A 26082-nucleotide genomic window follows, 5' to 3' on the forward strand; every position below is an offset into this window, starting at 1 on the left:
AATGAATGCAAGCATTAATATGGTAGTGATTCTTTTCATCCAAAGTGGAGAGGTTCGACGAGTGTTCCTTTCCGGTCTCGTCTTCCGGGTATTTCGAATCAGGTGACGACTACGATTTTCTGTCATGTCACTGCAGCGAACTTCCTGCCCACTTGGAAGTTAGTTACAGAGATCAACTTGGATCAGGATAAAGTCAAACAAGGTCAGTACGCGCGCGACCAAAAATCCCAAATGTGTTTCAGGGTTTACAACTTTCTTTTAAGTTGTGTTTTGGTAGAGTCGTGAGGTAGCATGTCGTAGCTAGCTGAGAATAGGCCCATCAGGCATATTTATAGGCACTTGACACAATTGCCCGATGTTTTTGGCAAATTTGAATATGTTTTTATTGCTTGTCATTGATAACTACTGATGGGGACGGTGTGGAGTTAAACCGCACGGTGGGGCATTCGTTGCTTCCACAATGCCTTTGTATACTGAACGGGTTAGGAGGTAATTAATACGTATCAGTTAAAGTCGTTTCACATTTAATCATTTATTTTACAACAAAATGTTCTTGGTTAAATGTAAACTACTCAAACTGCACATATTACTGATAAGCAGCATAGGTGAGTAATGTTTGTTTCCAAATTTAATGCCACTGCGGATTGTTCATAAAGTTTGGCTTTTTCTTAAACTTGCGAAGTAAACTTACCGGTACTAGTAGCGGTAGTACGCTTGACAATGGTCGTACTATCATAAGCGTCCTCGGGTCTGAAGCTTTCTAAATATAAATATGTTATTATTTTACGATATTAACTGAATATTTAAGAATATGAAGACAATCGTATTTTTTTTGTTTGTTTCGTAAACTGGTTATTTTTCACAACTTCATGACCACAAATTGCATATTTGATGTCATCTTTAGTTTGGGACAAAAAAAACACGTCAGTCTAGCGCCGTCCTCAGCATAAACACTGCATTGCATGTGAATATGGCTTTTGTCCTCTGGATTTCACTCGCATTGAATCCTGACGTACTTTGTGAATATCATGTTTCAGTTTTCAGTTTAGTGGTTGAAATGTTCAGGATCGTGACCTGGCTTCTGGTGTCTTGCAGCAAGCAGAGATGAAAACATACAAGACACTTGCCCTCTTGGAACAGGATTGAAGATCTATTTCTTCCAACAATGCTAAATCATGTTTTTAAAATACCTAATAACACATAAATTGCTTGTTATGGGAGTGACCTCTAGTTGGAATTTGTATATACGACCAGTCCTAAGGTGCTGAACAGTTGGCAGTATACAGTGCTTCGTAAAATGTGGAGTGAGTGTGTTACATTTGCCAGAGTACTGACACAGACATGGAAGTGTCGCTGTCATACAGCAGTCACACAGAGTCGGACACTAAAGCAAGATCACCTTGCTGTGGACTTTGGGCAGAGTTATGCTGAAGAATAGCGGCGCCACAATGAAGCGGCATGCGGACATCTTTTCTGAATGGACCCATCACCACAGTAACGGAAACGGTTTACCTGTCGAATGCATGTGAGCTTAGATTAGAACAGATAGGTTCTGTATAATGTTTCAGTAAGACCAGGTTCTTGTCATGCTGGTGGTTTTAACATATATTTTATTTTATTTGAATTGAGTTTATTTTCCTTATTTATTTTTTAATCCTGTGTTCCTTCATCATCTTTTTTTTTCTAGGGATCCAAATCTGGTTCAAGGCCATCGAGCAGTTCATGCACTTTAAGAGGCTGAAAACTGAAGACAAGAAAGAAGACAGCCAGGGCATGTATGGAACATTTGTCATTTCATCAGCCTACATTTGTTTCCTTTGTTATTAGTGGAACCCTTCAAAGTTGAACCATCATAAAACCTTTATCACCTGTTATCTTTATTGATATTATGAACTATTTGAAGTAATAATGTTAATGTTTTTAAATATTGTATCTTAGTTAAAGTACAAAGATAACCATTCTATATTAAAACTAGAGCTGGACGACATGATGATGACTCGTGTCATTCTTCTACTATCATGCCTATCATCATATGTCATCTGCAGCAAACTGCAGCATATAAGATTAAGATATCCTTTATTTGTCCCACACTGGGGAAATTTACAGCTATCAGATATCTGCCTGATTTGACGGACAAATGCTTTCACTGCGCCATTCTATGCAACACAGCTGCTACTGAACAACAATTTGAAGAAGTGAATCATAGTTAACACATTAAGGTGCAAAATTAAATCTAAGAGTCATTGAAAATTAGGAAATAGCGAGGTGTGTGTGTGCAAATAATGAATACTACTGCTTTGGGAAAGAATAAGTAACAACAAACCCGTAATTATTAATAACTACTAGAGCTGTCAAATGATTAAAATATTTAATCTAATTAAAAATGCAACTGTTATAATGAACTCAAACTCACTAAAAATTAATCGAGATTACTCACGCATTTTTTATCGTTTCAGAATTTCCTTTTATATTTTTTTGTCCTATTTTTTCCCCATTTTAATGCTCTCATCAACATGGAATCATGAATCAGTTTTAAGATATCCTTTATTTGCACACACACTGGGGAAATTTACAGTGCAAAATGCAAATATTTACTGAAATAATTTCGATTTTCAATTTTACATGAACATTTTTCACTTGGAGCAATTATTCACACATAATCGCTCACACAATATTACTGTCCATCAAAAACAGTGAAAAATATATTTTGTCACACAACAGCTCTTTACAGCTCTTTTTATGGAATCAAAACAGAGCAATATAACATTATAAAGTGCACATCTAAGGTAAACTAGTACTCAGCCTATAGTGGATTTAAGCCATGGTTGCATACTTTGTTTTTCTTAAGTTTGCTTTGAACACAGCAGTCAGGCTATCTTGATTCTGTTGGTCCTTGCGCGCAAGTCTCTCTACGGTTTTGTGTAGACATAATTTCGGATGACTACACTTGGTTCAATGATAACACTGAAGACGTTGTATTTTTGCTAGGTCGCTACCACTGCACCACTGAACTTCACCGTCACTGTCAGACGAACACAGAGAAGCTCCACCCGCTCTATTTATATGGACACGGAACACTGTAACCTTCCACACAAAATAGTTCCAAACAAGTAACAATTGCGTCAATGGCATACATCGTATACCTGTATGATACAGGTAATTTGGGGTTTTTCAGTGGAACAATCTGTCAACTTTTTAAAAGTAAACTTTCCATTCATAATCTCTTTAAGTATCGGTTTTCGGTGTCTCGCGCTGCCGTGGCTGGCAAAACAAACGTGCGTGGACCTATGCAGCGTGCTTGTTGTTTTGTTTCTGGTTTATTTATAGAGCAACATAACATCCTCTGTGACGTGTGCCGCGTTAATCTCGTGAGAAAAAAATTACAGTAATCCCGTTAAAATTAATTTAAATTAATGGCAATAAAAATGCGCGAAACTGACAGCTCTAATAACTACTTTTTAAAATGTTCTCAAGGCATGCTGGGTACACCTTCAAACTACACAAGCAAAGCAGTTTGCATTTTGAACCTCAACAAAACATATAAAGAAGAGTCGCACCTGTTTGCATCTGATGATGATTTTACATAGCAGCAGCAAAACCACTGCATGCGTTTCTCATTTCATAGGGTCTGTTTAATGTCACTTCAAAATAAAGTGAGAAAAGGTAAGCGGTCTTGGTGTGTTGTACTGATACGAAAATGAAGCTTCAAATTTGGTTCATGAACCAGTTGTATTTTTTGACTCCTTTAGATGGCACTCTGTTGAACATTGGGCTGAAAGTACACTGACTCACTATTTCTCAAACTTCTTTATTTAAACCAACAGTGCCATCTGGAGGAGTCAAAAATACAACTGGTTCATGAAGCAAAATTCAAGGGTCATTTTCCCATCACTTCTGTGTAGTATTTAGTATTTTATTTTTAGAGAATAGCTGACAATGTATCATGGTTTAATGTTATCGCCATATAAAATGTCCGGGAAGATTTTTTTCCATATAGCCCAGCACTAATTAAAACAAAAATAAATGACTCACACTTTAATGATAACTAACAGATAAATAATAGAGAAGGAACAGTAAAATGTCACAAAATCACAAATTGACAATTTACAGGTATTGCTGGAATTAATACACGAGTTAACACATCATTTGTTTTCTGTTTACTTAATAGGTATGGACTGTTAATGAGCAGCCAGACTCTTTCCTTTGTTGTTTTGAAGTCAGTATTACCCTTTCTGTGTTGGACCTGTGGCATTACAAAAAGCCTAAGAAAAAGATCCTAGTAATGACCACCGAGCTAAAGTTCCAAGAGATTTGCTGACATCTCGCAGAACTGTTGAACCACAGATATAATCGTCTTGAATTATTCAATGATGTTTTTTTTTTTGTTTTTTCATCCATCTTTTAGTTTATCCGCTTATCCTCAAAAGGTTCACAGGCATGCCGGAGCCTATCACAGCTGTCTTGGGGCGGTAGGCGTGGAATACCCTGAACCGGTTGCCCGTCAATCACAGTGTACACAATCACACATAGACAAACAACCATTCCCACTCACACCTAGGGACAATTTAGAGTGTTCCATCAACCTCCCATGCATGTTTTTGGAATGCGTGAGGAAACCGGATTCGCCAGAGAAAACCCACGCAGGCATGGGGAGAACATGCAAACTTCACACCGGAAGGCCGGAGCCGGAATTAAACCCTGCACCTCTGCTCTGTGAGGCGGACGTGCTAACCAGTAGACCACTAAGCCGCCTGGTTTTGACTTTTGTTGTTTCATTTCAGTTACCTTTAATTAGTTTTTAAATTAGTTTTATTTGTTTTTATTTTTTCAAAAATGCTTTGAGTTTGTTTTCAAAGGTTAAGTAAAGGTAAACTACAATTCTCAAATGACTGTCTGACCTCCCTTCTTCTGTGCGGACGTACAACAGCAATACTGTACTTAAATACATTTAAAATGAAATCCGAAAGTACATGTATGATTAATTGACAAAGATGAAAGATGAAGGGCATAGTTTTATAAATGTAATGTGTTTTCAATTAGTTTTTTTAAAGATTTAAATTTTTATTTTATTTCATTAATGGAATGTGTTCATTTTAATATTAATCATTTTCTAACTATAATAACCAAGTTTGTACTTTGTGAGGTGACTTTTCTATGGTCGAGATTTCCCAGAATGTTCTTCTGAAGCATTTGAGTTTGGAGGTTCTACTTGTGTCTGCGTCAAATCTCTGCGTAAAATTCTCTTTTTCACTTAATCTCTGCTTGAAATTTGAATGTGTGTCCACAGCATTAGAGAGGCACTGGCAGGCATGCCGGTGTTTGACGAGCTCTCTGACAGCACAGAAGTTGTGGAGATGGAGGATGTGACTTCAACCCACTTTCAGGTGCAAAAGCACACGTGGGTTGGTCTGCGTAAAATCATTCACGACGGACGCAAGAACATAGGCTTTCTCGTCAACAAGGCGCCATATGACTTCCTGTTTCTCCAGAAGGGGGAACCCAACACACATTCCCATCGGCTCTATTACCTCGGTAAGATGGATCAAAGAAAAGCCAGGGCCCAAAAAGATTGTTGGAATAACTTGTCTTCCTCAAGCAGAGGCGATAACGTGACAAGTTGCAAAAAGAACTGAAAAGTGAATGGATTTGAGCGTTTAGGGTTGGGTGTCCAATTTTTTCTAGCTCAGACGGCCACATACAGAAAAATGTAAGAATCTGTAAGAACTACAGCACATTGGCATTTTTTCGTATGAAACGTGCTAAAATCCATCAAGCAAATTTTTTAATGCGATATTTTTGGTTTGAAAAACTGCTACATCACAGCTTTCGTTAAATGTTTTAAGACAAATCTGGGTGCCACTCGTCCCTTTATCTCACTCAAATAGTTCCACCCCGCCCAAATCACATCTTGACATTCAGAACCAAAATAAGCAATTTGTTGTGAGTGAATGCATTTTTAAAATGACTTTTTCTGCAGGATGTGTTCACAAATCTAACCTTGACACTGAGCAGAAAAGGGAGCAAACCATTTTTGCCTCTGAAGCGGAATTATCTTTATCGAACAGGGCATTATGAAGAGAAATGTTTTGACTGTTTTAAGTTTGAAATGCGTCTTTGTATATCTGTAAAAACTATATATAAAACAAATATGTATTAGTTAGTACTTGTCAGTGATGTTGTATGTATGTACCTGTATGTAGGATGATATCTTGTAAACCCTACACTTTTTCAATGCCCGTACTTTTCACACTACCCCCATTTTTTTTTTTGGTATATGCCGCAGGGCGTTAAGAAATGTATGATGGGCTCCAAATGGCTCGCGGGCCAAACTTTTAGGTAGTTTAGGTGCTACGTCCGAGCCATTGGGCTCACCAGCACATCCGGTGGCAAGATTATAAACTTGCTTTGTTCCCTCATCTCACAGGTACGCCTTACCGCAAAAGGGATAACGCCTTACTGTACTCTGACATTCCCAAGAAGGTACACAAAGATGTCCTTCTCATTCTGTCATGGAAACCTCTGCTGGATCACTTTCAGGTTTGTATGTTTTTCTTTCGATATCCTTATTTTAGTAATAATTACCTCAGTAGTCATCGTAGAATAATGAATTATTTTGAAGATGCACGGTAAGAACACAATGTATGGGATGACTGGTCATTTAATCAACACCGGGTGTTTGACTTTTCTTTTCCATTCTTTTGTTCTATGTACCAACTGGTGTTGTCCTGATCAGAAATCATGGGTGATTTCTGATCAGGACAACACAATCAGGTATCAGCTGGAAAAAAATTGTAATTTTAAATGTGCTTAATTCCTAAAATCAGGGATGGAATACTTTAAAGTTATTTACTGGTACTTGATTTGAATCACTCACTGCTCATGATCCTGTGAAGGCACTCGCTTCCTTTTCGACCATGTTATCCTTATCAGGTTGCTTTTAACCCAACATTTTTAGGAGGATACAACATATTGTACTCACCTGTGCAATTAAGACATCAAGCTACAGTATTTTATTGGAATCAATTGTGAATTCATGCCACTGAATATATTGTGGCAATGTTTTCTTTTGTTGTTCTATGTGCCAAAACAAACAGTTTCTTTCTTGGCCATCATGTTGATGAGTGTGTCGTGTCTCCCATCATCTCAGGCCAGCCCTCACCCAGACATTTTCTCAAGAGAGGAGGAGCTGCTGCGAGAGAGGAAGCGCTTAGGGGTGTCAGGCATCACATCCTATGACTACCACCGATCTACGGGACTTTTTTTGTTCCAGGCCAACAGCAGTCTGTACTACTGCGTGGACGGTTCAGATAATAATTTCACGGTGGGTTTCAAAATCATAACATGCTTTTCAACACCATGTATACCAGGGGTTGGCAATCCGGATTGAGCTCTTTGATCTTCATGTTGTGGCTTCCTGTTACAAATGTACGTCTTAATTTGACAACAATGGTCTTCTCGTGATATTAAACCAAAAACGTTTTATTGATTTATTACCGGTATTTATTTTGTCGCTCAAAATAAGTATCGCAGCCTCCAATGCACAATGGCTGGCACCAAGTTGCCTGCCGGTAGGTTACATCATGAACAAATCCAAGAAAAAAAGGTATTGAAAGCAAACAGTTGACTGTTGATTTCTGATGGGTAAAGTTAGTTGGCAAGTGCATGTTCGAATCAGGTTGACACCTTTGCACACAACCGAAAGTACAGTTGATATAATAGTGACGGAAGACAGACACAGACACAGACGCCATTTTTGGTTGGCTCCCTTTGGATCATATAAGTTTGGCTTTCATTTTATGAATACAGGGTGCACTCAAATGGACATTGGTTCTTTAATTTGAAAGTAAGCCTCAACCAAACGTCGTTTTTCCCCCGAGTTTGGAATATTTTTGTTACAAACAGAAATACAAATTCCATGTTTTTTGTAGCAGCTCATTGATTTCATAAATGCAACATGCATTTTTTTAAAGATAAGATCAGATAAGATATCGTTTATTTGTCCCACACTGGGGAAATTTACAGTCTACAGCAGCAAGATTGTGGGTAGAAAGAAGAAAAACAACATGTTTGCATTCACAAAATAAATGTTGCATTTTCAATTTACACCGTTCAATCCTTTTTATTTTTATTTTATTTTTTTACTTTTTTTTTTACACATATGCAGTGTTTCTGTCACTTTTGAAATCAAAATAGTTTTGTGGCTCCTGGTGAATTTGAGTATTCAAGATTGCAAACCCCTGATTTAGACCAATAGGAGTGTGGGCAAAAAAACGTTAGCAGTTCTGCTTCGAATCAAACAAACAATTTTTTTCTGTATTTGTGTTTGGTGTTGTCCCTCACTTTGCACCTGGAAACTTGACTAAATATTTACCAATACTCGGGGCTAATTCTTTTGAGCTTTGGCAAATATGTTTCAGGTATCCACGTAGACAAAAGACGGTGACTTCCCTGTGCCACTCAAAACAACTACGTCTTGACTGTATTTATTAATAGCAGTAAAGATATCCTTATACATACTGTCCATTGGATTTATGGTAATATTTGTTAGCAATTTATGCATAAAAAGGATTTTGTAGGTTACTTTAACCTGCATGTAACAAGTGCACATATTCAGTTTTCAGTTTAAGTTCAGTGTTGCTCTGTTTGCATGCAGCAAGGTCCACTGGACCCTTGTGAGATTAAGAGCCAATGTTCGGGCGCACGCATGGATGCCAAAATTTGCCCTGCCGACCCAAACTTCATCAGCTTTGTCCATAAAAATGACATTTGGCTGACCAGCATCAAGACGAGTGAAGAGAAGCGTCTCACCTTCTGCCATAAAGGTCAGAAAGGAGCTTTATAATAGCATAAGATTGCATTGCTTCAGTGGTGCAATTATGGGCTTTGCAATGTCATTTCAGGCATTGATAAACCAAACGAGGATGCCAAAACCGCTGGTGTAGCCTCTTTTGTCATTCAAGAAGAATTTGATCGTTTCACTGGATATTGGTGGTGTCCAGCTGCACAAAATGGTGAGCAATGTACAACATGTCATAGTTGGCAAGACATGTCTTTGTTAATCTCGTGCAATGTAATGTGTGTTCCATGTAACACCCCCCGCCCCCCCCCCCCCCCCCCCGTGCTTTTATTGCCGTTTCAGAATCAGATGGTGGAAAAACACTGACGATTTTGTATGAGGAAGTGGATGAGTCGGAGGTTGACATCATTCACGTCCCATCTCCAGCTCTGGAAGAATGTAGCACTGATATGTACAGATATCCACGCGCAGGTACTTTTTCTTCCAGAAAAGACTTACTGTTTATGGTTAGCAAATATTTTTGTTTCTTTATTTTTACTCTCTCTCAGTTGTTTTAATCCACTGGGCTATTTATTATTCATGTGTCCAGCACTGTTTAAGTCTAAGAAAGATCTTACACGATTTACCATCAAGTTCATAAAGGTGCAGTTTACACATTTCTCCACAAGAGGGGGCAACCATTGTTTGTTCGGCTATCTTTTTTGTGCATTGAATGTATTCGGAACACCTGCAGTTGTCTTAATTTATAATTCATAAGTTTCTTTTTTGTCAGTGTTGATTCTTAAAACTTCATTAATATGCGTTTTGACTCTGTATTGCTCATATATATTGTGCTTGTATCTAATTGTGCTTATTTCCAGGCAGCAAGAATCCGGTTATTACCCTGAAATTAGCTGAAATCAAGATAGACAGTATTGGCAATGTGAGTTCTTTTTTTTTTTTTTTTTTTAAGGAGTGGATTTTTTTTGTCTTCCAATTTAGATTGCTTCCCATTAAAATAGATGCTGTCCAGTCAATACAACACTGGTAATAAAAAATGACCAATATTTTCTCGCTAGATTGTCAACACACAGCTGAAAGAGTTGCTTGTGCCCTTTACGACCTTGTTCCCCAATGCTGAATACATCACCCGAGCTGGATGGACTAAAGATGGTAGATAGTAAGTTACAAAAAGGTGGAGAAAAAAAACTGTATTATCGTGATTGTTGCTCTACAAAAATGAATACTTACTTTGCTGAAGTTGATATGATGCCTCTTGGTCACTCTACTTTGTCAGTGCATGGGTAACATTGATGAACCGACGGCAGCAGCGTCTCCAATTAGTTCTGTTGCCTTTGTTGATCTTCATTCCTGTGGACCAGAATGACACCACCAGACTGGAGAGCCTGGAGGCTGTTGGGGACATGGCTCATCCACTCATCATTTACCAACAGAGCAGCGACATATGGATAAATGTATGCTTATTTGGAATACGTGGAGCTGCATCACACACATAATAGTGACCTAAGAGAAAGCTGCAATTTTTTTATTTTTTTTGTAGGTCCATGATATCTTCTACCCATTCAGTCAAAGCAGTGATGACGAGATCACATTTATTACTGTAAACGAGTCCAAAACAGGTTTCTGCCACCTATACAAGGTCACCACGCTGTTAGATCGTGGTAGTTACAGCTGGACCGGAGGCTACACACACTCTGAAGGTATCGTTGTGGTAAATCTACATATAGATCTAATTCTCAAATGTTACATGATTTTCTATGTTAACTGAGTTATCATAAGAATTTCTCCGTTGCTGTTCTCTACTTTCACTAGATCATTTCAAATGTCCAATCAAGGAGGAGGTGGCATTGACGAGTGGCGAGTGGGAGGTGTTGGCCAATCACGGATCAAAGGTTGTGTCTTTACGTATGCATATGTGAGCAAAATATTTTACAAGCAGTGTAATAAACTATGCTGTGCATATTAGTCAACCTTGGGGGAATAAATTGCTCCTGGGTGTAAGTGTGCCTCTATTTACACTGCGATTAACTGGTGACCAGTTCAGGGTGCACCTCACCTGTTGCCCAAAGTCAGCTGGGGCTACAGCTCACATGTGACCCTAACGTGGACAAGATGAAAGCTAAAGAAAGTCAAGTGCGGTCATGAACACAAATTGCCATTAAACACATTTGGAGTCAGCAGTGCCTGAGACAGGATAGGCCTTGCTCAATAATGTATTATATGAACAAACACAAAAATGATTCTGATGTTTTCCCCTCTTTTTCTGTGCTGTGCCCCGTTGTGTTTGATGCAGCGATTGTCCAGCCTTCAGATTTGGGTTGACGAGACCGAAAAGCTGGTGTACTTTCAGGGAACCAAAGACTCACCCCTGGAGCACCACTTGTATGTCGTGAGCTATGAGTCACCGGGAGAAATTGTGCAACTCACTAAGCCCGGTTTCTCGCACAGCTGCTCTGTGAGCCCCGTACGTACACACAACAGACCACAACACACAAAAGCCTATCTGGAAGGGATGGTTTTCTGTGATAATGTCAGTTTCATAACAAACAACATAACAAATTGAAAAAAAACCCAGATTAAGCACTGCTAAACCCCATTCACACAGAACACAGTTTATAGACACAAATTTAGGGTTGACCAATGTGGTATTATGGGTCAAGAGCTCTCAAATGTGTTGAAACTCCCCCTCATTTGTCCAATCCCACAGACATTTGACATGTTTGTGACCGAGCACAGCAGCCTGACCAGCACACCTTGCGTGCACGTCTACAAGCTGAACAAGTCAGACAGTAACCCGCTGCACAAAGAGCCGGAATTCTGGGCAAGTCTGATGGAGACTGCAGGTACTGAACGGCTTGTTTCTTTGAATTTGGAAGTGCAGGGTTATAGGGACCGAGCCCTGCCGCAAATAGCAAAAATGTACCAGTATTTAATGCCATCTCTAAATGCCGTAAGATGGTGGTGCCAGCAAAGCACTACTTTCTATTAGACAAAGCTATGGCTTGGCTAAATGATAAAAGCAATTCCTTTACTTTGGACAAAGCTTTGAACTGAGCACACAGACAAACAATATGGGATTGTTTTTTCAATCAATAACAATAGATTAAAAAGGAAATATATCAGCAAATGGGTGAATTGGGAAATAAAGAAAATTGTAAATATACAGGGGAAATTGTATGTCTGTTTTATGTTTTTACACGACTTTCGTGTTCAATTCAAACTTTTTGACACTACGATTGCCGTGCTTTTACTTTCAGGTTACCCACCTAATTACAGTCATCCTCAGATTTTTAGCTTCTTGGGGAAGTCTGGCTTTCAGCTTTATGGTCTCTTGTACAAGCCACACACTTTGCTCCCAGGGAGGAAATATCCCACCGTTGTCTTTGTCTATGGTGGTCCACAGGTTTGAGCTCTTCTTTCTACCTGGAAACAGTTAAACACACACCTTCTTTTATTGCATTCATATTTTTTTCATGTATTCAACAACAGTTTGGACTTCAATGCTTTTCATATTGTTTTGTTTTAATGTAGGACCTGAATTGTAACGCGTTACTTTTTTTCAGGTCCAGTTGGTAAATAACTCATATAAAGGCTTAAAATACCATCTGATGAGCAGGTTGGCCTCTCTAGGTTACGTTGTGATCATCGTTGATGGACGGGGTTCCTGTCAGCGTGGACTTAAGTTTGAAGGAGCTGTGAAGGACAACGTGGTATTTACCTTTAAATTCATATGAGAGGGAAGCACGTCAGTTAAAGTCATGACTGATACACTCTCGTATTCTTTACTCTTTAGACCAAATGTATTGCATAATGGTAACCGTTGGTCCATTCTATGCCCTCGTCTTCCTTCATCAGGGTCAGGTGGAGATTGAAGACCAGGTGGAGGGTTTGCACTATATAGCGGACAAGTACAAGTTTGTGGACTTGAATCGCGTTGCCATCCACGGCTGGTCCTACGGAGGCTTTCTCTCTCTCATGGGCCTCATTCACAGACCTGATATCTTCAAGGTAAGCCAAATAGCCATTCACTTTTAATGCTATTGAGAAATACATGTGCAATGAGAACGTAATGGTATAAAACCACCTTTTCTCCTGACATCAGACTCTTGACTTGAGTGAATGAACAGAAGACTTATTAATGGTGTGTTTAGGTTGCCATCGCAGGGGCTCCAGTGACATTGTGGGTGGCTTATGACACTGGATACACAGAGCGGTATTTGGATACTCCTGAAAACAACCCAAAGGGCTACGAGGCTTGCTCAGTTGCACTTCACGTCAACAGGTTCCCTAATGAGTAAGCGCATTCATTTCCAAATATATCGCTCGTAGTTCTCATGGCTATGTTAGTATATTAATACACAGTAGAAACCATCAGAAAGTTCAATGCTCCACAGATGTTTCAAACATGACATTATGTCACAGAAGTGTACCTTCTGCTTTAACCTGCTTGATCATGTAGATTTCTTATTTAAACTTTGTAATGAAAAATGTATCGTTGTATGACCATGACCATGATGTACGGTCTAGAGACACTAGCAATTGGCAAAAGACAGGAGGTAGAGTTAGAGGTGGCTGAGTTAAAGATGCTGAGATTCTCCTTAGGAGTGACAAGGATAGACAGGGTCAGAAATGAGGTCATCAGAGGGACAACTCAGACAGGAAAGTTTGGAGAAAAAGTTAGAGAGGCCAGACTAAGATGGTTTGGACATGTACAGAGGGAGGGACAGTGGATACATTGGTAGGAGAATGTTAGAGATGGAGCTACCAGGTAGGAGACAGAGAGAAAGGCCAAAGAGGAGATTCATGGATGCCGTGAGGGAAGACATGCAGGTAGTTGGAGTCAGAGTAGAGGATGCAGAGAACGGGGAAAGATGGAAATTAATGACTTGATGTGGCCAACCCCTGAAAAGGGACAAGCTGAAAGCAGAAGAAGAATGAAAAATGTATCATTGTCAGACTTTCTTTGGCTTATGCTCAATTTTGTGCCATGATTTTTTGGTGTATGTACATTGACGAATCTAATTTGCAACCAACGACAGTATTGTGTTGTAGACCTCTAGAGATAAAGTAGTCAAGTTGTTGCGATCTCTCTGCAAAGGGGGGAAAAAAAGAAGAGTTGTTGATCACAAACAAAGCAGCCCTTGCGCCGGCTCTTTGAATTGAATTGTGAGCGCCACTCTCATCGTTCACTTCAAAGAGACCGTACGTGATTGCACAATATGTGTGACGGCATCTGTGACTGCGAGGGGCAGCAGTGGCACACAGAGGCAGGAGAGAGACGATAAAGGAACAGACATTCTGGACACATTTCAACTTGATTGCCAATACAGAGGCAGAGTCTGGAAGGGAAAAGAAAGAGTTCATATAATAATGGTGCCAAGTGTCTGTGATGTTGCTACTGGTGCACATTTGTTCACATCATTTTTTTAATCACTTTTGCAAACCAATTAATTTAAGTAACAACAATCTTAGTAGCCGTTTGGGAGCCGAAAGTGAGCACAGTCAAAAGATCCGGTTCTCGAAAAAGAGCCGTAATTCACATCACAACCCCGCATTGGTGATGAAAAGTACCCTTGAAGAGTACTACCTTCTCCAGACTGCTTGTTTCGAACAAATCCATTAGTGTGTACGTTAAGGCCATTTATGTTGAGCACTGTATAAGATGCCAAATGCTGAATCTTGCTGTTCCACCCTCACAGACCAAACAGACTGCTGATCCTGCATGGATTTCTTGACGAGAATGTTCACTTTTTCCACACAAACTTTCTGGTATCCCAACTCATCCGGGCAGGGAAACCGTACAGCCTTCAGGTGGGAGCATTTGCTCACATGACATCTTGTTTTAGTTTGCCATTGGGAGTCACAATCAATGAACCAGTTCACCACTCATCGAATACTGTACTTCAAACCAACACTGTTTTGGAAAGTGGGCAAAAGTATTTGATTATTTCCTACGCACTGAAAAAAGGAACTAACACGACTCAGTAAAAGCTTTTTATGTTTTGCTCACCATTTTTCTAATACAAATGTTATTTAGTTGAGACCGTTGTAAATCCGGCTTCCCTCAAAATGACATTTGTTCACTTTTTTTATGTTCTCTATGTTTAAAATGTCTTTAGGTTTATCCCAACGAACGGCACAGCATCAAGGGACCAGAGTCTGGAGAACATTATGAAATCACGCTGTTGCACTTCCTCCAGGAGAACCTCTGATAACACACAAATTAATGTCTCTGCTTCAGCAGGGGGAGCTGCTCCACATCTTTAGTGTTTTTATGCCCAGAAAAGTCTTGATGTATGGCATTGTTTTTATATTCACATTTCTCAACGGTCAACTTGAGTTGTAGTAAACAATGTCACATATACTAGAGGTCCACCAGAGAGTATTTTCATTCTTCATTGGCTCTTGCCCGGCGGTCTGCCAGCTTTCCTGGAGTTTTTCCATCTCTCCCTGCTGAAGCACATCTGGTTCAAACGATCCGCATCGTTCTCTAGCTTGTGCAGACCGTGCTGAATTATCTGATCATTTGAATCACAGCCCACGAGGAACAAGATTGAATACACCTGCTCTGGACTCAACCATATTTGTGAAAAAGTGAGCTGCTGCCTCAGAAGCAAACATCATCCATTACATTTTAAACTCATTTTAATGTTTTCATCAACAAAACTGAACTCTTTGAGACTTTGTTTCGTTTATCCATCCTACAGCTAATTGACAAAGAAACGTCAAGTGGTTTGGAATTTCATCCTCCCCAAGTACCATAGCATTATTTTGGGGGATAGATCTTTTAATAGTTTTTTTTTTTCAACATTTAGGATGTTTTCCAAACAAAATCGATTTGTTAGTTGTCAGTAAGATGGTCCAAGTATAGTGCTATTTTGTCCGACTTATTTTATTAAAATAAAAAAAACATCTGAGGAAAGGATATGTGGTATTGTTTTAAGCTTCAAAACAAGGAGGGGGACCATGGACCCAGTACAGATAATGCCACGGTTTAAAATATTGTGTTTATAGTTTGTATTTGTTTAAACCAGGGGTGTCGGGGGGGCCGCTGTCATGCATGTTTTCCAACTCTCCCTGTTGCAACACACCTGATTCAAATGAATAGGTTAAATGTTGGAAAACATGCAGCAAAGAAAACACCAAACATTTGTGTGTATGTTAGTAATATTCTTTTTTTGTGTTAATGCACACTGCCCCCTAATCATCCTATCAGTGTCACTTTCACGAAATGTATTTAAAGAATAAAAATCAAGTAGGTCACTTTTAACCTACGGTGGTGAGGATCTGCGTTACCGGAAGGTGATAGCGCTCAGCAGTCTGCAATTGCACCTTGCGATCAGACCTGTTGCGCTATATCTTTTATTCATTCATTCATCTTCCGTACCGCTTCATCCTCACGAGGGTCGCGGGGGGTGTTGGCGGGGGACACCCTGAATCGGTTGCCAGCCAATCGCAGGGCACACAGACGAACAACCATCCGCGCTCACACTCACACCTAGGGACAATTTAGAGCAGGTGTCACCAACATTTTTGAGGGTGAGAGCAACTTCATGTGTACCGATTGTGTGAAGGGCTACCAAATTGATACACGTCTGAAATAACATATTTGTCCAAAATACCTTCAATAATATGAGGATGGGTTATTTTTAATACTTGATGATTTAAATTGTCAGACTTTGATCGTGTTTCGAAATGTCTCACAGTACTGCCAATGTTTGCATTTTTAAATCATAATTTCTACTAGCAAATCACAATTTCCAGGCACTGGCGGGCTACTCAAGTGGTCTTCACGGGCTACCTGGTGCCCGCGGGCACCATGTTGGTGACCACTGATTTAGAGTGTTCAATCAGCCTGCCACGCATGTTTTTTGGAATGTGGGAGGAAACCGGAGCACCCGGGGAAAACCGGGAGAACATGCAAACCCCACACAGGGAGGCCGGAGCTGGAATCGAACCCGGTACCTCTGCACTGTGAAGCCGACGTGCTAACCACTGGATACCGGGCCGCCCGCTATATCTTTTAGTTATTCTCATTCTGGGTTTGTTTCATCTGCATTTCACCGATGGCACTGGCAAAAAATGGGAATCTGGAGCGCCAAGAAAAGCATTTTAAAACGGTACGCGTGAGCTACGATAATTAACAAGGCTGCAAACGTGCGTCGGATACCTCCGCGTCTGGTCCCCAACTAAGGTAGGCAGGAAATTCTTTTCACAAACTCATCATCTTTTGTGTCATTATGACTGTTGCTCATCATGGCATGAGTGTGCAAGTGATACATTTTATAAATCAAGAGTCAAATTGAACGACGGTCCTTTCACACTTAAAAGCCTTGTTTCCGTCGTCATGAGCATAATCTTTACAAGTGGCGGTTGTTCTAAAACCGCAAGGGAAACTCGGTTTCCTCTTTAAAAAAAGGTAACATAAATACCGGTACATGTACTACTGTGTGCACATTTCAATGCCTGGCAACCAGTTCAGGAGTGCGCCGCCTACTGCCGGATGACAGCTAGGATAGGCTCCAGCACGCCTGCGACCCTTGTGAGGATAAACGGTTTAGAAAAGGACTAAGTAGGCATAAAACGCCTTTGTTGTTTTGTTCAGAGTCAGGTACGTATCACAGGCAACTGACACAAGTTCCTTGTCATTCAACCCCGAGGCGCTACGGCCCTATGATAGAGTCGAACGCTGAGCGTCTACTGATTCGCAAAGTGGATTGTTCCACTGCGCGAAACTGGATGGTGAAGCCATTATTTAGCTATTTGCATTATTATTTGACCGAATTATTACGGACAGCTACGCTTTAACAGTAGACAAGAGTTACGCCCCACTTAGAATATATAAGACTCGTTTTGAGATGTTGTTTGAGGTTACGGCTGACTAAACCAGTATATTGTTTTTTTGTGCTTTACTGAGCTTTGGTATCAATTTGAAAACGTTTTACCAATCCTCTTTGCATAATTTCAATCGTCCAGCGTCCTGAGTGCTCTCCTCTGCGCACTCCACTGAAACCCACTCCACAGGTTTTCAATAGGGTTGAGGTCTGGAGAATGAGATGGTCATGGGAGGAATGCCATTCTGTGTCTCTTGAACCCTTTTTGCAATTTTCCGCCAGAGAGTATGCCTATATGTTTGTCCAACCCTGCAATTGGATAATGTACAGTTGCTGATGTGCAGGAAGCGTGAGCTGGGTTACGACACAGTGGCGAGGTGGATATGAGCCTGTGATTGACCGGCAGCCAGTCCCGGGTGTTTTTATTTTGTGTATAATTTTTAGGTATCTCATTAGCGGGGACACAAACCTGAAGAATACAAATTTTATTTCACTCAGTTCTTACAAATGATATATTTGAAGCATAAAATATTGCAGGAAATAATCCACACCTTATAATTAGTATGTTTAAAAAAAAACCTTATAAAGGAAATACTTGTAAATGTCAATGTGACAGAGAAATCTTATGGCATAGCATAGAAACAATTATGATCATTCAGTGCAATAAACGGATGATAAATGTGCTTGTCGAGTTTGTCAGCCAGTTCTTTCAGTCTGAAGTTGTTGCATCACAAACGCTCGTTTTCCCAGCTTGCTTTGGCTCTATGCTGCAGTTTCCTCAAGACTTTATTGCTGGTTTATTGAAATTGGTGCAAGCTTCATAAGAGTTGTCCTCGGAGAGCTTTTTTGCCCCATTGTGTTGGTCCAAAACATCCTCCTCGGCTGCCATCTGACCGGGCCGGGCCTTCTGGGATATTTGCCATTGAGGTTTGAGGCGCCACAGCTGCTGAACCACCAACCTCCTGAAACCAAATGACCAGTCAGAATACAATCGCTTGTTTTGTCGTACTTGACGTGAACAGATTCAATGCTCTCACCTGAGTGAAGCTCAGCACAGTTGACGTCTGCGGCGAGATCATTGTCACGGTCGGCTGTGGAGAAAGGAAGACCCGCGGCTCCCGTCATAAGGCTTCCCCCCTGAGCTCCAGATGTTGAAATTTGCTCGAGGTAGAGAGCGTAGTTTTTTTCCTTGCCATCAATTTGGACGCGATAGAGATTCGCGTGGCTCTCGCCTGTCGAGTCCGTCAACTCCACCTCCAGCAGGTACTGGCCTTGTTTGGAGATTGTGTGAATGTTCTCCAGGCCCAACCAAAACTCACCTGGGAGAAAGAAATCACCCATTCTTATCACCGAGGTTTTGTGGTACAAATTTGTCATGTATTTCCTGTGTGTCAACAATGGCCTCACCATTCAGGCTGCCAAAGCCTTTTTGGTAGCTCTCCCAAAGGTGGTTAAAGTTTTCGGACCCATTGAGGCGTTTCTGGATGATGGTCCATCCACCTTCTGTGAAGGTGACAAAGAGAAGTTGAGTTTTCAGATTGGCAAGTTGGCAATCAAGACAGACTTGGGCTAGACTTCTTCTCGTCTCACCTGTAGTCATTTCGCACAGGACGTTGAAGGGCTGCGAGCTCTGTGCTTGGATTGTGTAAATTCCGCTGGTTCGCTGCCCCCTTACAAACAGATCGTGGCAATCTTGAGCGAAATCTGAAGAAAAAAAACCCCACAAACAGATGAGATAGTTGTACGAGTCGAGAACTGCTCAACGAGAGTTTTTGGCTGCTTGCTTTGCTCAAAGGCAGTCACGAGGAAAGATTACATTGTTGAGATCATGCAATGCAAGTCAATGCCCTCGTTTTCTTGACCTTTGGACTGCCTACAAATGACCCTGACAACAAGTCAGGCTGTCGACTTGGAGTGGCAAAGGTTTAGTTTTGGTTTTCAACGTGTCACTTTAAATAGCTCGCCCTTCTTTGCTGGTACTTGTTATGACACGGCCTTAACCGCACTGTCAAAGTTTAACGATGTGTATCTAGAATAGCACGCCCGCGCAGCGGCAAAAGGTGAAATCCACAGTGAGAAACACGCGACTTAGAGCTCAACATTTATACAATAGTGAAGAATTTCTTTGAACACCTCCGTTAGCAGCGAGACTTTTTCAAAGTGATTTAATGACCTGTTTTGGTGTCACTTGGCTCCGAATCTCCTCTCAGTGTCGTCTCCTCGTGCCTGCGCCTGAGGAATCGGACTCCCTTGTGTGCAACCTGGAATAATGGCAGCCTGTCAGTCAGGATGAACAAGAGCACGCGCCGGTGTTGTTTTTCTCGTAGCAGGGAGAAACACTCGCCTTGTTCTGCAGTGTCAGCAGGTGTAAACTCTGCTTGTCCAGTTTGTCTTGTTGCTGCCTGATTTTGTCAACCAGGTGGTCGATGCGTCTGTTCTGCGCTGCCACGACTCTCTGGGAACACACGTCGGAAGAAATGTTATACAACTTTCCGTTACGCGCTGGAAGACTGGTTTATCGTCACTCCCGCCGTTTTACAAATCAAGCCTCTTTCTACTTTGCTCACCTGGATAAATAACATTGTTGCGTTGTCGCCTTGGAAGCTGACTTCCGTAGTCATTTTAAGCACTTCGTCCACTTTCTGCTCGAGTGCGTTCACGCGGGAGTGGATGTCCTTGGTCTGCTTCATCATCTCCCCATCCATCCTTTCCTTCTCCTCCCGGCTGGCCTTCGGGGCTTCGTCTTGCTCGTGCCGCTTTCTCTCCAGTGAGATGATGGTGGCGTTGAAGGCTTTCAATTGGCTGTTGACGTCCCTCATCTGAGCTTTGGTCTTCATGACATGCTCCTTGAGGCCCTGGCCCAGCTGGAGCAGGCCGTGGGCCACCACGTTGACATCGTCCCACGACGCGTACTTGTCCCCTCTGGCCACGGGGAATCCCGCCGCGGCGTTCAAGAGCAGCACGGGGACGAGGATGGCTGTCTGAAGCGTCTTCATCTTTGGCCTGTTTGTATTCGAATGATGATCTTGTGGTTTGTTTTAGTGGTGCAGACGGAATTGTAAGGTTTTTTATAGCTGAGTGCTGCGGCTGAGGACCGCGGTCATTGGCTGCGAGGCTTTGGAGGTGGGCACAGAGGATGGTTTGGGGCGTGGAAACAGGCCACCACTTGTAAAATGATGCAATGCAAGCGTTCCATTTCTGGCAGACAAGAACAGTTGTGATTAACGACTGAGTTCATTTCAGTTGTTTTCTTATAATATTACAGTCCTATTATTTTTGTGCATTCGAAGATACATTTTTGTTTATTTTTTTCTAACATCATATGCAAATTCTCAAATGCATTATTATCAAAATGGTTAAAGCAGGCTAATTATTTGTTTAGTTTTTCATGGACGTTCATGAGCCTGAATCTTAAGATCAGAATCAAAACTTCAATTTCATTTGTTTATTTAAATTCTGTCAATTATCAAATGAATACATGGATGTCAATTACATAACATAATCTACATTCACCCATCTTTATTTTCCATAATCACTGCAAAGTTTCAAGAAGAGCTGAACTACAGTCATATCATTATGATTATTATCATTATTTTATTGTAGTTTTACAATTCCCTATTAAATATAGAATGAAGTGAAGACAACTACGTGATTTATTATGCAGACTAGAAAAATAAATCTCAGCTTGTAAAACATTGTTTCTGTATGGGGCCAGCAGCTACTAGTTTTCGACCATGAATCGGGAATGCCGAGGAGAACTTTGTGAGAAGTAGGGGAAAGTTCATCCCGCAGGGCTCTTTATACACCCTCGCTCCTGGCAGCAAACTCACAAACAATGGCACGCACATGAAGACACGCACGCCCAGACACGAGTCACATGGTATCTATGCAATGCAAATTGAAAAAAGACCTACAGTCTATTTAGGCATACCCACACTTCATGATCATATAAAAACTTTTAAACTCTTATGTACCATGTAGGCCACATAGCTCAACAGGCACATTCTTTTATTGTTGTTGTTTTAAAGCAAATTGTAATACTTGCAAGGCGACAGGTCTGGAGAAGTTTCTTGTTGGTGTGTTTATTTTCAACAAAACTTCCAATTTCTCGAAAAAACACTTTGTAGCTTAGTGACCGTAAATAATTGTTGGGCAACATATGGACTGCGGGTCAAATCTGGGCCACTCCATTGTCTTTATTCGGCCCACCCAGCATTTACATTATCAAGAGTCATATATGTAATATTTGATGCAATTTAAAAAAGCTGTTTAAAAAAAAAGTTGGTTAATTAATATTTGACATATGATTTCTTAGCATAAAATTCATGTATTATCTGGGTGGCGTGGCATTTGCAACACCGCTTATCCTGAACAGTTCTATTATTGATTTATAATTATCATATTATTAAAACAATACAATTGTATGTCTTCTCATATATATTATTATTTTTTTTAAACACACACATTGTCACATTCTACAAAATGTGATCTGTGGTGTTGTTTTTTTTTCATGTCCATTCATTTAAAAGCACAATGAGTATGGTGGCGAGGACATGGCAGTCCACAGTGCTCATGCAGAGCACGTTTCCCTGCTCTAGCTGCTGAACTGCACGTATACTCCTGCCTGTCTCAGCCGACGTGAGGTGCAGCACAGTGTCTGTGGCTGATCAGCTGGACGCCTGGTGTCAGAACACACTGTTCCATTTGCACATGAGGTTAAGCTTTCTTAAAACAATCTTTTCTCTTTGGTGGAAGAAAACTTAATTAAAATGGAAAGTTGTTGTCCTCGCTATAATATACACAAGTTTATTCTACTACTTCTATCTGCTGATTCCCTTATTTATAGATTAAAATTTTTTTGTTTTTAGTTTTTTCTGTTTCTTTTTTCTTTTTTTGTGGGGGCAGGGTATCAAAAATAAATAAATCAACTGAAATCCATTAGATTAATTACAATATTATTTTCATTTGTTGGAGGTTGTTCCCCATTCACTTTTCTTTCAAGTTCCAACATTTTCACTGAATCATGATGTAATTTACTAATAATCTTATCATGACAAATGCCACAGAAGAATGATTTCATTTGAACATTATCTTTGAACGTCAGCCCTTTTTCAGCAGAAAATAAAACGCTCGACACAAACAGTCAAATTCTCTTCAATAATTCTTGACCGTTTTCATCCTCTGAATTCCCCAAGCATTCCTACATTGTTAGTAGTGATCTGCAAGGCCGCTGCCTAGATGACAACACCATATGTACCATTACATCTGCACGTGCATAGTACACGAGCTTCCCTCTACTGGGTAAAATGTGATTTTAGACACCAGTGGGTTAGTGAGTGAAAGGTGAGCCTGTCGTCACGTGCCTGCTCTGTTGCCTCACCCTCTTTAAAAGGCTGCGTCTGGATCCCAAACAATAAGTCTGCACACTCGCTATCCACAATATTGCCCTCAAATATGAGACTTATTCAAAATGTTGCCACAAAGATTGTCTTGATCGTTGTTTTATACCACTGGAAGTAAACGACGACAGTCATAAACATACGGACAAAACCATTTTAAACATTAGCCACTTGTTAGTTCGACATTTACTAGTGTGTGTGTGTGTGTGTGTGTGTGTGTGTGTGTGTGTGTGTGTGTGTGTGTGTGTGTGTGTGTGTGTGTGTGTGTGTGTGTGTGTGTGTGTGTGTGTAAGTTGGCCATGGTGTCCCACAGGGATCTATACTTGGACCAGTACTGTGCAATCTTGGAAATATTAGAAAGCACTCTGTTACATTCTACTGTTATGCAGACAACACACAAGTTTTATTTATGAATGAATAACCGGTAAGTCCAAACTCCAGAAGTGTCTCAAAGACATCAATAACTGGCAGACTGGTTAGTTCCACTTACTTAATTCTCTTAAAAGCACATTTACTGTATCGCAAATTTGTACATAAGTAGTGACGTGGACAACCGTGATACTTCTTTTTTAACCAGATCCGAGCTGATTTGTTAGCGTGACCTGTCCATGGGTAGGTTGCTACTTCTGATTCGTGAGCTTGGGGGTATGAAGAGTACAAGAGTACTTTCAAGAAACATAGCTTTGACGATCACAAAATTGCATTGACAGAGGTCATAATTTTGATCTAAAAACGAAAATATTGTTGTTTGTCTATTTTTATTCAGAGCAGTGTCCACTTCGCTGCCTTTCTGTGACTCTGCCAGTCTCTCTGTAGCAACGGTGTTAAAAAATAATAATAATAACATTCATAATAAAATAAACAGCATACTTTGTTGGACCAGCATGGTTTTGTTGAGTTTTTGTGCTGGCCCGTCTGGTGTCAACAGTAAAACTAGCAGCAAAAGTTTAAAAAAAAAAAAAAAGATTCAAACAGTCGAACTTTTGGTCATTGGGCAACCCACTCGATGAACTGAGCCACAGTTGCCCAGCAGTCATTCACACTCAAAATCACACCTCAGGACATTTTTAAAGTGTTACCTGCAAACTGCTTTTGGCTTTATTCTAAAAATGTACCTGTAAGATGAATATCCCAAACCTTTTGGAAGTAATTTCTGGTCTATTGTTAGTCAACCAAATGCAGAAACTCGGTTTGTTTGCCTTTTTACCGGTTCAGCACTTTGTCTCCTTGGATCGGCCTACCGCACTGACAAAGTACGGTACTGTACTCTTCTCATTCAATTTTAAAATGGTACATAAATTGGAATTTCTCAAACACTTCACCTTCAACGCAGTGTAGCAGGGGTCAACGCTCTTTGTTGCTTCGGAGTTCCGAACAGTGTGAAAACAAGCGAATTTATGCAACGGTGTAAGAATACGTTGTCACACGGCACAAGAAGGCATGCTCAGTAACCGCTGTACTTTCTCTCTTTCATCGGATTGTTTTATAATTATGGTTATGAAGCTTTTTTTTAATACTAAATATTTACTGTAATTATCAATCTATTACTTTGTGAGTGTATCTGTCGTAAACGCCCTGCACTGTTGTTGTATTTTGATGTTAGAGACATATTCTTTGATGGTATATGTAGGTCTTTTCTTATGTTAAGTGACTGAGCATATTCCGTTTTTATTTTTTTTCTTGACTCACCTTTGTTGAAAATCTCATTGAAATCGTGGTGCTGCTTTGCTTCAACAATGTGCAAAAGGAGCTGCTTGTCACAAAAATGAATTGTTTAAATTTGTGTGTTGCTGCCATGAGGAATTCATTTCCTGGTGGAACTAAAAGCAGCTGCTATTTACACTCCAAAGATCGAGTCTTCCTTCATTCATCACTTACATCGGAATGACCTTTTACCCAGATTCCACTCACAGAGTACGTATCCTTTGTGTCCCAGCTTGCTCTGGGCCCTGTTCTTGGAATTTTTTTTCTTTTTTTTTTCACAATCTCATTCTCCAGCTTGCACTTTAACCCAGAAAGCGTTGTTGTTTTCCTGAGGCCTCTGTACAACACCACACTTATATTTTTTGGATGGTGAACATCGTACGAAGCATTGTACATATGTTAACAGTGGCTAAATTAAAACTCCACAGTCAAATGGCAGGTTTATAGTAACGGTATATCTGTACTGTTGTATCGCATTCAAGACCATTCATGGATAATACTTCAACATATCCTCATAACTGATCCACAGAATATAGTACAGTGATATCTGACTGAGTCATGTACAATTTTGGCGACAAAGAAATTCTGTGGACTACAACAATAGGAAAAATAAATGAGGCTGAATAAATTAGCAAGTTGTATCTTGACTCGATGTTATGATCACTTTCGTGCCAAACGCATTCCAATCGGTGTGTGTAAATATTAAGCAACAAGTGGAATCAAAACTAGTGTTAGCTGTCGCAGAGTTCGTCATGTGATTTATTGCTTTGGCAGTTTGGTTGCACGGGGAAAAAAAAGGCTTTTGTTGAATTTATTTTATTTCATCAATTAGTTGCACTAAATAAAATCATCTGGATCCAGACCAATGTTTCAAGTAGACTAGACATCTATAGATTTTAAGTAAATTCAACACACCATTTTTTTTCCAGGTAATTGGTGTTTTATTTTAAACACGTAGTCCCTCTTGCAATTTTCATTGTGTGATCATTCCTAAGAACCAAGAAAATGATGCTGCTACATTGTTTTTATTGACACTTCTGGTGACCTTTGATAAGGGACATTTTTGTCTGCCCTCTGACTTGCATCCAAACAGTGGCAGATATTCTTTAATGACATTCATAGGTGACCTCAGCAGCTGCATTTTTACCCCTGTCCTCCAAAAAATGTTGTAATATACTCGCCATAACGATAACAAACACAACTAAGTGAATGCAATGATGTTACCACATAATAAAAACGTATGGTCCATAGAAGTCACAATACAAATTTAGAATTCAAGAGGGACGAGCTGGTGGAAGAGTCTAATTCATCATAGCATAATAGTCCATTTAGTAACAATAATCATTTT

General features: G+C 40.2%; 2 protein-coding genes across 2 annotated transcripts; one reads left to right on the forward strand and one right to left on the reverse strand.

The window, feature by feature from the left end:
* The first annotated feature begins 61 nt into the window (after positions 1-61).
* On the forward strand, positions 62-15686 carry LOC127606075 (dipeptidyl peptidase 9-like). Its single transcript, XM_052074076.1, has 21 exons — positions 62-202; positions 1688-1775; positions 5288-5532; positions 6425-6537; positions 7148-7321; positions 8654-8822; positions 8901-9011; positions 9140-9268; positions 9658-9719; positions 9856-9956; positions 10074-10251; positions 10338-10497; positions 10610-10689; positions 11091-11261; positions 11505-11640; positions 12055-12200; positions 12361-12507; positions 12653-12805; positions 12949-13091; positions 14497-14608; positions 14917-15686. The coding sequence occupies exons 2-21, from the start codon at positions 1723-1725 to the stop codon at positions 15007-15009; spliced, it is 2676 nt and encodes an 891-aa protein (XP_051930036.1). The 5' UTR covers positions 62-202; positions 1688-1722; the 3' UTR covers positions 15010-15686.
* A 2415-nt stretch (positions 15687-18101) lies between these two features.
* On the reverse strand, positions 18102-20691 carry LOC127606078 (angiopoietin-related protein 4-like). The gene is made up of 7 exons (XM_052074083.1): positions 20199-20691; positions 19976-20086; positions 19805-19892; positions 19222-19335; positions 19039-19134; positions 18669-18950; positions 18102-18593 (listed from the first exon to the last, which is right to left on the reverse strand). The coding sequence occupies exons 1-7, from the start codon at positions 20625-20627 to the stop codon at positions 18418-18420; spliced, it is 1296 nt and encodes a 431-aa protein (XP_051930043.1). The 5' UTR covers positions 20628-20691; the 3' UTR covers positions 18102-18417.
* Between the last annotated feature and the right edge of the window lie 5391 nt (positions 20692-26082).

The sequence above is a fragment of the Hippocampus zosterae genome, chromosome 8, assembly GCF_025434085.1.
Source record: "Hippocampus zosterae strain Florida chromosome 8, ASM2543408v3, whole genome shotgun sequence".
In the NCBI taxonomy this organism is placed as follows: domain Eukaryota; kingdom Metazoa; phylum Chordata; class Actinopteri; order Syngnathiformes; family Syngnathidae; genus Hippocampus; species Hippocampus zosterae.